The sequence below is a fragment of the Oncorhynchus mykiss genome, chromosome 6 (genome assembly GCF_013265735.2).
Source record: "Oncorhynchus mykiss isolate Arlee chromosome 6, USDA_OmykA_1.1, whole genome shotgun sequence".
In the NCBI taxonomy this organism is placed as follows: Eukaryota; Metazoa; Chordata; class Actinopteri; order Salmoniformes; family Salmonidae; genus Oncorhynchus; species Oncorhynchus mykiss.
In genome coordinates this window covers 91,274,680-91,287,279 of record NC_048570.1, presented here as the reverse complement: position 1 = coordinate 91,287,279, position 12,600 = coordinate 91,274,680, and the positions used below count along the sequence as shown (strand labels likewise).

Here is a 12,600-nt window from a genome sequence, read left to right as displayed (position 1 = left end):
ATAACAACCTAACCATTACGAAACTTCTAATCGATCAAATAGGCCTCACGTAGCAACGGTTGTTGTTTAGAAAAATCGGGTTGATTCTAGCAGTGGTGTGTTCTACATGGTTGATAAAGTATTGCCATTTTGAGTTCTTCCGGGAATCAGGAGTCAGCTGACTAGGGCTCGTCACTAGTTACCACAGCCACACAGTCATAAACCCCGCCTGTTTCTAAAATATATATTCTTCAAATGTGATTATAAACCTAACCGTAACCACACTGCGAACCATACGTCTAAACCTAACCCAAAAATTAAGCCCCCAAAACACATTTATTTAAAAAAATACAATTTTACGACATAGCCAATTTTTACTTTGTGGCTGTGGTAACTGTCGGAAAACACTAGAAAAAACTGAACAAGACAACAGTGCAACGTTATGGTAAGTTGTATAATTTCCTCTTTTCAAACGTATTCACTTGCTATCTCTTCATTGCAATAACTGTTGGAGGTTATTCGCCGTTATAGTTACGGTTATAACGTCTTGTCGTTACCTAGCTAAACATCCATAAGCTGACAGAGCCTGTTCGAGTAAACAACTACAGTGAAAGCTAGCTAGCCTAGTTTAGCTAAAAAGCTAGCTATCCTGCTAACAAACTAACTTGACAGATGGGGGGGTTGGCTAGCTACTGCACTTCCTCATTAAACATTACTTAGGAAGCTACCTGACTTGCTAACTTAAAGTTTTGCGAACCTACTAGCTAGTAGCAAGTCCAATGTCACATATATTATATTTACAATTTCGTCAAAGAAATTGTCTGTGGTTTCGTTTCTTGGAAGCCTTGCTAAATGCACAGTTCATGTTTACATCTTGCTTGGATGCATTACTCCAGCTGAACTGCCAAAGATAATCATACACCCGAAATTGATCCCCAGGTACACAAATCACATTACAGTACTTTGCTTGGCCATTCAGAGAACAACCGCTTACTAACAAAAACGGCAAAAACCTATTGGACATGGTTCTACACTGAACAAAAATATAAACGCAACATGCAACTTTTTTTTATTTTTCTGAGTTACAGTTCATTTAAGGAAATCAATCAATTTCAATAAACTAGACGTGTCTGTAGGCAGCCCGGTACCAGCCTGACTAGACGTGTCTGTAGGCAGCCCGGTACCAGCCTGACTAGACGTGTCTGTAGGCAGCCCGGTACCAGCCTGACTAGACGTGTCTGTAGGCAGCCCGGTACCAGCCTGACTAGACGTGTCTGTAGGCAGCCCGGTACCAGCCTGACTAGACGTGTCTGTAGGCAGCCCGGTACCAGCCTGACTAGACGTGTCTGTAGGCAGCCCGGTACCAGCCTGACTAGACGTGTCTGTAGGCAGCCCGGTACCAGCCTGACTAGACGTGTCTGTAGGCAGCCCGGTACCAGCCTGACTAGACGTGTCTGTAGGCAGCCCGGTACCAGCCTGACTAGACGTGTCTGTAGGCAGCCCGGTACCAGCCTGACTAGACGTGTCTGTAGGCAGCCCGGTACCAGCCTGACTAGACGTGTCTGTAGGCAGCCCGGTATCAGCCTGACTAGACGTGTCTGTAGGCAGCCTGGTACCAGCCTGACTAGACGTGTCTGTAGGCAGCCTGACTAGACGTGTCTGTAGGCAGCCCGGTACCGTCCTGACTAGACGTCTAGTCAGGCTGCCTACAGACACGTGTCTGTAGGCAGCCCGGTACCAGCCTGACTAGATGTGTCTGTAGGCAGCCCGGTACCAGCCTGACTAGACGTGTCCGTAGGCAGCCCGGTACCAGCCTGACTAGACGTGTCTGTAGGCAGCCCGGTACCAGCCTGACTAGACGTGTCCGTAGGCAGCCCGGTACCAGCCTGACTAGACGTGTCTGTAGGCAGCCCGGTACCAGCCTGACTAGACGTGTCCGTAGGCAGCCTGGTACCAGTTTAAACATGAATGGAAGTACTTTAGTGAAAAAATAAATAAATATATAAATAAGTGGTTAAATATTTGTTAAACAAATCCTAAAAAGTCCTCATCTTTGTTATTTCTCTCAGATATAGGACAGCCACTTCAAAACATACGTCCATTTGATGATCCCTCACCGACTTTATCACAGTTGCAACTGACAGTATTTTTCAGGTTCCAACCCATTTCTGGCGGCCTTCCTCCTCAAGTTTCCAAAAATCACAAGCGATGCATGTTAAAGTTCAGACCGAACGTCTGGCCTCTTAAAGTCCCCTGGAAGAAGATGCCTCATCAATCGGTGCTAAAGTCCGTTGGCCTCTATGAATGGGGCAGGCAAGGGGTTAATAATAATAATAATAATAATAATAAAAGCTATTTGATTCAATTGTTCTGTCTTTCCAGAGCGGTGAGGACTGGAATATGTGAACATTGTACACTGCTGGTGATATATAACCCACCGTTGAAGATGCCTGCGGTGTCCCGCGGGGCGAAGGACTTGTACCTCTCTACTAACCTGGGGGACCTCAACAAGAAAGCTGAAGTCAAGCCTGACAAAATCAACACCAGGAGGTAAGCTGTTGTTCTGGCATGGATGTCATTTAAATGGTCCTGGTAACAGGCCTGTCGTTCTGGCATGGATGTCATTTAAACAGGCCTGTTACCAGGACCATACAGACACTGGCTGGACACAACAGGCCTGTTACCAGGACCATACAGACACTGGCTGGACACAACAGGCCTGTTACCAGGATCATACAGACACTGGCTGGACACAACAGGCCTGTTACCAGGATCATACGGACACTGGTCTTGGTAACAGGCCTGTGTTCAATTCTCCAGCTATGTCTCGTTGTGTGTTCCAGCTATGTTCTATTGTGTGTTCCAGCTATGTTCTATTGTGTGTTCCAGCTATGTTCTATTGTGTGTTCCAGCTATGTCCAGAGTATATGGTAAATGTTCTATTGTGTGTTCCAGCTATGTCCTATTGTGTGTTCCAGCTATGTCCTATTGTGTGTTCCAGCTATGTCCTATTGTGTTTTCCAGCTATGTTCTGTTGTATGTTCCAGCTATGTCCAGAGTGTATGGTAAATGTTCTGTTGTGTGTTCCAGCTATGTCCAGAGTGTATGGTAAATGTTCTGTTGTGTGTTCCAGCTATGTCCAGAGTGTATGATAAATGTTCTGTTGTGTGTTCCAGCTATGTCCAGAGTGTATGGTAAATGTTCTGTTGTGAGTTCCAGCTATGTTCTGTTGTGAGTTCCAGCTATGTTCTGTTGTGTGTTCCAGCTATGTTGTGAGTTCCAGCTATGTTCTGTTGTGTGTTCCAGCTATGACCAGAGTGTATGGTAAATGTTCTGTTGTGTGTTCCAGATATGTCCAGAGTGTATGGTAAATGTTCTGTTGTGTGTTCCAGCTATGACCAGAGTGTATGGTAAATGTTCTATTGTGTGTTCCAGCTATGTCCAGAGTGTATGGTAAATGTTCTGTTGTGTGTTCCAGATATGTCCAGAGTGTATGGTAAATGTTCTGTTGTGTGTTCCAGCTATGACCAGAGTGTATGGTAAATGTTCTATTGTGTGTTCCAGCTATGTCCAGAGTGTATGGTAAATGTTCTGTTGTGTGTTCCAGATATGTCCAGAGTGTATGGTAAATGTTCTGTTGTGTGTTCCAGCTATGACCAGAGTGTATGGTAAATGTTCTATTGTGTGTTCCAGATATGTCCAGAGTGTATGGTAAATGTTCTGTTGTGTGTTCCAGCTATGACCAGAGTGTATGGTAAATGTTCTATTGTGTGTTCCAGCTATGTCCAGAGTGTATGGTAAATGTTCTGTTGTGAGTTACAGCTATGTTCTGTTGTGAGTTCCAGCTATGTTCTGTTGTGTGTTCCAGCTATGTCCAGAGTGTATGGTAAATGTTATGTTGTGTGTTCCAGCTATGTCCAGAGTGTATGGTAAATGTTCTGTTGTGAGTTCCAGCTATGTTCTGTTGTGAGTTCCAGCTATGTTATGTTGTGAGTTCCAGCTATGTTCTGTTGTGTGTTCCAGCTATGACCAGAGTGTATGGTAAATGTTCTGTTGTGTGTTCCAGCTATGTCCAGAGTGTATGGTAAATTATCTGTTGTGAGTTCCAGCTATGTTCTGTTGTGAGTTCCAGCTATGTTCTGTTCTGTGTTCCAGCTATGTCCAGAGTGCCTGCAAGATCTTCAAGGCTGCGGAGGAGTGTCGTCTGGATGGAGACGAGGAGAAGGCCTATGTTCTCTACATGAAATACCTGACGGTTTATGATCTCATCAAGAAGAGGCCCGACTTCAAGCAGCAACAGGTACCAACCGTGGTCCGTTAGTTCACACCGTACCACCGACGGTAGCCCTGTCGAAAACAAGTGTTTCTTTATATGGACACGTTCAGGTTATAAACCTTCCCTGTTCTTCCATTTGGTCCTTAGTGAATACGACCCATGTTTTGCTACTCAGACCACAGAGGGAGTTCAAGCCATACGATATGTTTTAAAGGAGACTGGGAGCTCCCACCTCCCCGTGTATTCAGTGGTTTTTCAGACTGTAGGAATGTAATGGGGGACGCAGCGTGTAGAGGGGAGAACGGGGGGGGGGGGGAGTAGTGGCTGAAGAGGGATTCAACCCCATGCCGACACGGGCTGTGTGCTTGTAGACTGCAGAACTAGTGATGAGCCACACTCCCACACGGGACTGTTATGATACTGGCCATATTGAGGGTTCGAACCGTACGAGGACAAGGCTTCCTACCGTGATTTCACGCTCTTGATTTTCCCGATTGGTTATAGAATAGTACTTAGTCAAAGTGGGATGCTGCTAGTTTCACGTTAACCATCAATACTAAAGGTACTTGATTTTCGCTGACATTGTGAAAAGTCATTCCGTTTGGCAACGACACAATGTATTGATTTTTGGCTAGCTGTTTTTTCCCGTTGTTGAGACCGCTGTCATCTGAAGCACCTTTCCTCTCTGTTGTCCAAGGAGTTCTTCCTGTCCGTGCTGGGGCCCACCAGCTTTAAAAAAGCCATAGAAGAAGCCGAGAAACTCTCTGAAAGCCTTAAACTCAGGTTGGTCTGTCGTCATCATTTATTCACATTGCGTTCACTCTGTACGGGATGTTAGTAAATCAACTGGTATTCAGTTGACATAGGATTTAGCTGAACTTCAATAACCCTGAATGGTTTGAAGGAGAACATGGACTTTGCCAAAGACGGAGATACGTTGATTTGAAGCTATAGAATCCCAGCCTGATGCTTCTACAGGTTACTGTTTCTGTTTTCCTGTGTGTGTGTGTGTGTGTGTTTAGGTACGAGGAAGTCGAGGTTCGTAAAACGCTCGAGGAGAAAGAGAGACAAGAGGAGAAGAAAAGGAGGGAGGATAAGACGGAGAAAGATGGAGGGAGGGCATCTCCAAAAGCAGGGAAAGAGATCAAGAAGGTAGGTCCCTGAATGATGACGAGGACACCACAGCTCTGACGAAGGCTGTGAGGTCGATACGTAAGCTCTGTCAGCACCACCGCTTTCGGTACCAGTTGTCGACACCGCCCCTGTCGTCACCACCCCTGTCGACACCACCCCTGTCGACACCACCCGTTGTCGACACCACCCGTTGTCGACACCACCCGTTGTCGACACCACCCGTTGTCGACACCACCCCTGGTCGACACCACCCCTGTCGACACCACCCCTGTCGACACCACCCCTGTCGACACCACCCGTTGTCGACACCACCCCTGGTCGACACCACCCGTTGTCGACACCACCCGTTGTCGACACCACCCGTTGTCGACACCACCCGTTGTCGACACCACCCCTGGTCGACACCACCCCTGTCGACACCACCCCTGTCGACACCACCCCTGTCGACACCACCCGTTGTCGACACCACCCCTGGTCGACACCACCCCTGGTCGACACCACCCGTTGTCGACACCACCCGTTGTCGACACCACCCGTTGTCGACACCACCCGTTGTCGACACCACCCCTGTCGACACCACCCCTGTCGACACCTCCCGTTGTCGACACCACCCCTGTCGACACCACCCCTGTCGACACCACCCGTTGTCGACATCACCCCTGGTCGACACCACCCGTTGTCGACACCACCCGTTGTCGACACCACCCCTGTCGACACCACCCCTGGTCGACACCACCCCTGTCGACACCACCCCTGTCGACACCACCCCTGTCGACACCACCCGTTGTCGACACCACCCCTGGTCGACACCACCCGTTGTCGACACCACCCGTTGTCGACACCACCCGTTGTCGACACCACCCGTTGTCGACACCACCCGTTGTCGACACCACCCCTGGTCGACACCACCCCTGTCGACACCACCCCTGTCGACACCACCCCTGTCGACACCACCCCTGTCGACACCACCCGTTGTCGACACCACCCCTGGTCGACACCACCCCTGGTCGACACCACCCGTTGTCGACACCACCCGTTGTCGACACCACCCGTTGTCGACACCACCCGTTGTCGACACCACCCCTGTCGACACCACCCCTGTCGACACCACCCCTGTCGACACCACCCGTTGTCGACACCACCCCTGGTCGACACCACCCGTTGTCGACACCACCCGTTGTCGACACCACCCGTTGTCGACACCACCCGTTGTCGACACCACCCCTGGTCGACACCACCCCTGTCGACACCACCCCTGTCGACACCACCCCTGTCGACACCACCCGTTGTCGACACCACCCCTGGTCGACACCACCCCTGGTCGACACCACCCGTTGTCGACACCACCCGTTGTCGACACCACCCGTTGTCGACACCACCCGTTGTCGACACCACCCCTGTCGACACCACCCCTGTCGACACCTCCCGTTGTCGACACCACCCCTGTCGACACCACCCCTGTCGACACCACCCGTTGTCGACATCACCCCTGGTCGACACCACCCGTTGTCGACACCACCCGTTGTCGACACCACCCCTGTCGACACCACCCCTGGTCGACACCACCCCTGTCGACACCACCCCTGTCGACACCACCCCTGTCGACACCACCCGTTGTCGACACCACCCCTGGTCGACACCACCCGTTGTCGACACCACCCGTTGTCGACACCACCCGTTGTCGACACCACCCGTTGTCGACACCACCCGTTGTCGACACCACCCCTGGTCGACACCACCCCTGTCGACACCACCCCTGTCGACACCACCCCTGTCGACACCACCCCTGTCGACACCACCCGTTGTCGACACCACCCCTGGTCGACACCACCCCTGGTCGACACCACCCGTTGTCGACACCACCCGTTGTCGACACCACCCGTTGTCGACACCACCCGTTGTCGACACCACCCCTGTCGACACCACCCCTGTCGACACCACCCGTTGTCGACCTCACCCCTGGTCGACACCACCCCTGTCGACACCACCCCTGTCGTCACCACCCCTGTCGACACCACCCGTTGTCGACACCACCCGTTGTCGACACCACCCCTGTCGACACCACCCCTGGTCGACACCACCCCTGTCGACACCACCCCTGTCGACACCACCCCTGTCGTCACCACCCCTGTCGACACCACCCGTTGTCGACACCACCCCTGTCGACACCACCCCTGTCGTCACCACCCCTGTCGACACCACCCGTTGTCGACACCACCCGTTGTCGACACCACCCCTGTCGACACCACCCCTGTTCGACACCACCCCTGTCGACACCACCCCGGTCGACACCACCCCTGTCGTCACCACCCCTGTCGACACCACCCGTTGTCGACACCACCCCTGTCGACACCACCCGTTGTCGACACCACCCCTGTCGACACCACCCCTGGTCGACACCACCCCTGTCGACACCTCCCCTGTCGACACCACCCGTTGTCGACACCACCCCTGTCGACACCACCCCTGTCGACACCTCCCCTGTCGACACCTCCCCTGTCGACACCACCCGTTGTCGACACCACCCGTTGTCGACACCACCCCTGTCGACACCACCCCTGTCGACACCACCCCTGGTCGACACCACCCCTGTCGACACCACCCCTGTCGACACCTCCCCTGTCGACACCTCCCCTGTCGACACCACCCCTGTCGACACCTCCCCTGTCGACACCTCCCCTGTCGACACCACCCGTTGTCGACACCACCCGTTGTCGACACCACCCGTTGTCGACACCACCCGTTGTCGACACCACCCGTTGTCGACACCTCCCCTGTCGACACCACCCGTTGTCGACACCACCCGTTGTCGACACCACCCCTGTCGACACCACCCCTGTCAGCACCAGTTGTCGACACCACCCGTTGTCGACACCACCCGTTGTCGACACCACCCCTGTCAGCACCAGTTGTTGTGGTTGAGAGTTGGTCCTTTAAGATGCTGTGGTCTCAGTTGTAATGTTCTGTGTTCTAGGTAAAAGAGCAGAAGGAGTTGTTGTGGTTGAGAGTTGGTCCTTTAAGATGCCGTGGTCTCAGTTGTAATGTTCTGTGTTCTAGGTAAAAGAGCAGAAGGAGTTGTTGTGGTTGAGAGTTGGTCTGATGCCGTGGTCTCAGTTGTAATGTTCTGTGTTCTAGGTAAAAGAGCTGAAGGAGTTGTTGTGGTTGAGAGTTGGTCCTTTAAGATGCCGTGGTCTCAGTTGTAATGTTCTGTGTTCTAGGTAAAAGAGCAGAAGGAGTTGTTGTGGTTGAGAGTTGGTCTGATGCCGTGGTCTCAGTTGTAATGTTCTGTGTTCTAGGTAAAAGAGCAGAAGGAGTTGAAAAATGTAACTTCAAAAGGTAAGGATGATGACCAGCAAACTGACTCAAATGCTTTTTAAAAAGTTTCAGAATTTGAGGTAATACGAAGTTATGACATGAATATAAGTTGTTTTACACAACAGGTTGATGTTTATTGATTTATCCATCTTTTATTATCCCCTCCCTACCTCCCTCCCTCCCTCTGTACCACCCTAACTCCCTAACTCCCTCCCTCCGTACCTCCCTCCCTCCCTCCGTACCTCCCTCCCTCCCTCTGTACCTCCCTCCCTCCCTCTGTACCTCCCTCCCTCTGTACCTCCCTCTGTACCTCCCTCCCTCTGTACCTCCGTACCTACCTACCTCCCTCCCTACCTCCCTCCTTACCGCCCACCGTACCTCCCTCCCTCCGTACCTCCCTCCCTCCCTCTGTACCTCCCTCCCTCCCTCTGTACCTCCCTCCCTCCGTACCTACCTCCCTCCCTCCGTACCTCCCTCCCTCCCTAGCTGCGGTATCAGCAGGAGGGATCACAGCAGAGGGGTTGTTCAAGATGATGAGGGACCAGGCCATTACGGTCATTGTGATGGACGCCCGCTGCCTCCGAGACTTCCAGGACTCACAGATCCAGGTCCCCACCCAGACTGTCATCAGTGTCCCAGAGGAGGCTATCAACCCTGGGTACGGAGGGAGCGATGGGTGGAGGGTTGTAATGGTTGATCCAGGTCTCCACTCTGACCATGCCCAAATAAATGTATTAAAAACGACTAATAATCACTACGGGCTACAAGCTGTCTTCTCTGGGGCCACATTCAGCCCGTGGGCCGTGTGTTGTGCACCCCTGCACAGGGTAACAGGTCATCATTCTGTTCCCACAGCATCACAGTGAACCAGATTGAGGCCAATCTACCCGATGCGTCCAGAGAGACGTGGAAGAGACGGGGGTTCGTAGATTACATCATCCTACTGGACTGGTTCAGCTCTGTTACCGACCTCAAACTGGGAAGCACCTTACAAAGCCTCAAAGATGCTCTCTTCAAGGTAACATAACATAGGAATGTGTGTTCCCTGCAATGCTTCCTCAGTCAGTGTGTTTCCATTGAGGTAATGTGTGTTCCCTCAGTCAGTGTGTTTCCATTGAGGTAATGTGTGTTTCCATTGAGGTAATGTGTGTTTCCATTGAGGTAATGTGTGTTTCCTCAGTCAGTGTGTTTCATTGAGGTAATGTGTGTTTCCATTGAGGTAATGTGTGTTTCCTCAGTCAGTGTGTTTCCATTGAGGTAATGTGTGCTTCACAGTGGGACAGTACCACTATCCTGCGTAGTGAGCCCATGGTTCTGGAGGGAGGCTATGAGAGCTGGCTCCTCTTCTACCCCATGTACACATCCAACGCCAAAGTCAGACCGCCCCGAACACACAGCTACAACACCCTCCCACAGCGTGAGTACCCCTTAACCCTTACCTTAACCTATCCCCCCCCCCCCCCCCCCCCCCCCCCCCCCCCGAAGACACAGCTATAACACCCTCCCACAGCGTGAGTACCCCTTAACCCTTACCTTAACCCTCACCCTAACCCCCGAACACACAGCTACAGCACCCTCCCACAGCGTGAGTACCCCTTAACCCTTACCTTAACCCTCACCCTAACCCCCGAACACACAGCTACAGCACCCTGTATGAAAGACACCTGTCCACACACTCAATCAAACAGACTCCAACCTCTCCACAATGGCCAAGACCAGACAGCTGTGCAAGGACACCAGGGATAAAATTGTAGACCTGCACAAGGCTGGGATGGGCTACAGGACAATAGACGAGCAGCTTGGTGAGAAGGCAACAACTGTTGGCGCAATTATTAGAAAATGGAAGAAGTTCAAGATGACGGTCAATCACCCTCGGTCTGGGGCTCCGTGCAAGATCTCACCTCGTGGGGCATCAATGATCATGAGGAAGGTGAGGGATCAGCCCAGAACTACACGACAGGACCTGGTCAATGACCTGAAGAGAGCTGGGACCACAGTCTCAAAGAAAACCATTAAGTAACACACTACGCCGTCATGGATTAAAATCCTGCAGCGCACGCAAGGTCCCCCTGCTCAAGCCAGCGCATGTCCAGGCCCGTCTGAAGTTTGCAAATTACCATCTGGATGATCCAGAGTAGGAATGGGAGAAGGTCATGTGGTCTGATGAGACAAAAATAGAGCTTTTTGGTCTAAACTCCACTCGCCGTGTTTGGAGGAAGAAGAAGGATGAGTACAACCCCAAGAACACCATCCCAACCATGAAGCATGGAGGTGGAAACATCATTCTTTGGGGATGCTTTTCTGCAAAGAGGACAGGACGACTGCACCGTATTGAGGGGGGGATGTATGGGGCCATGTATCGTGAGATCTTGACCAACAACCTCCTTCCCTCAGTAAGAGCATTGAAGATGGGTCTTCCAGCATGTCAACGACCCGAAACACACAGCCAGGGCAACTAAGGAGTGGGTCCGTAAGAAGCATCTCAAGGTCCTGGAGTGGTCTAGCCAGTCTCCAGACCTGAACCCAATTGAAAATCTTTGGAGGGAGCTGAAAGTCCGTATTGCCCAGTGACAGCCTCGAAACCTGAAGGATCTGGATGGAGGAGTGGGCCAAAATCCCTGCTGCAGTGTGTGCAAACCTGGTCAAGAACGACAGGAAACATATGATCTCTGTAATTGCAAACAAAGGTTTCTGTACCAAATATTAAGTTCTGCTTTTCTGATGTATCAAATACTTATGTCATGCAATAAAATGCAAATTAATTACTTAAAAATCATACAATGTGATCTTCTGGATTTTTGTTTTAGATTCCGTCTCTCACAGTTGAAGTGTACCTATGATATAAATTACAGACCTCTACATGCTTTGTAAGTAGGGAAACCTGCAAAATCAGCAGTGTATCAAATACTTGTTCTCCCCACTGTATGTATGTGTGTATGTATATATATACATACATACATACATACATACATACATACATACATACATACAGTGGGGCAAAAAAGTATTTAGTCAGCCACCAATTGTGCAAGTTCTCCCACTTAAAAAGATGAGAGAGGCCTGTAATTTCATCATAGTTACACTTCAACTATGACCGACAAAATGAGAGAAAAAAATCCAGAAAATCACATTGTAGGATTTTTAATGAATTTATTAGCAAATTATGGTGGAAAATAAGTATTTGGTCAGGTACAAACAAGCAAGATTTCTGGCTCTCACAGACCTGTAACTTCTTCTTTAAGAGGCTCCTCTGCCCTCCACTCTTTACCTGTATTAATGGCACTTGTTTGAACTTGTTATCAGTATAAAAGACACCTGTCTTTTATAGTGTACCAATGATGAAAATTACCGGCCTCTCTCATCTTTTTAAGTGGGAGAACTTGCACAATTGGTGGCTGACTAAATACTTTTTTGCCCCACTGTACATACATACACACACACAGTTGAAGTTGGAAGTTTACATACACTTAGGTTGTTGTCATTAAAACTCATTTTTCAACCACTCCGCAAATTTCTTGTTAACAAACTATAGTTTTGGCAAGTCGGTTAGGACATCTGCTTTGTGCAGGACTCAAGTAATTTTTCCAACAATTGTTTACAAAACAGATTATTTCACTTATATTTCACTGTATCACAATTCCAGTGGGTCAGAAGTTTACATACACTATGTTGACTGTGCCTTTAAACAGCTTGGAAAATTCCAGAAAATTATATCATGGCTTTAGAAGCTTCTGATAGGCTAATTGACATAATTTGAGTCAATTGGAGGTGTACCTGTGGATCTATTTCAAGGCCTCCCTTCTAATTCAGTGCCTCTTTGCTTGACATCATGTGAAAATCAAAAGAAATCAGCCAAGACCCCAGACTTTGTTGTAGATTGTAGACCTCCACAAGTC

The 12,600-nt window shown here is 50.1% G+C and overlaps 1 protein-coding gene across 1 annotated transcript in view; it reads left to right on the top strand.

The window, feature by feature from the left end:
• Positions 1-318: 318 nt before the first annotated feature.
• Positions 319-12,600, top strand: part of LOC110511526 (ubiquitin carboxyl-terminal hydrolase 8) — a 36,770-nt gene continuing 24,488 nt past the window's right edge. The window contains exons 1-9 of the mRNA XM_036981801.1: positions 319-424; positions 2,362-2,529; positions 4,135-4,279; positions 4,953-5,038; positions 5,278-5,407; positions 8,686-8,725; positions 9,191-9,362; positions 9,560-9,722; positions 9,980-10,121. Of these exons, the coding sequence (XP_036837696.1) occupies positions 2,426-2,529; positions 4,135-4,279; positions 4,953-5,038; positions 5,278-5,407; positions 8,686-8,725; positions 9,191-9,362; positions 9,560-9,722; positions 9,980-10,121 (982 nt within the window). The 5' untranslated portion in view covers positions 319-424; positions 2,362-2,425. The remainder of the gene's footprint in view (positions 425-2,361; positions 2,530-4,134; positions 4,280-4,952; positions 5,039-5,277; positions 5,408-8,685; positions 8,726-9,190; positions 9,363-9,559; positions 9,723-9,979; positions 10,122-12,600) is intronic.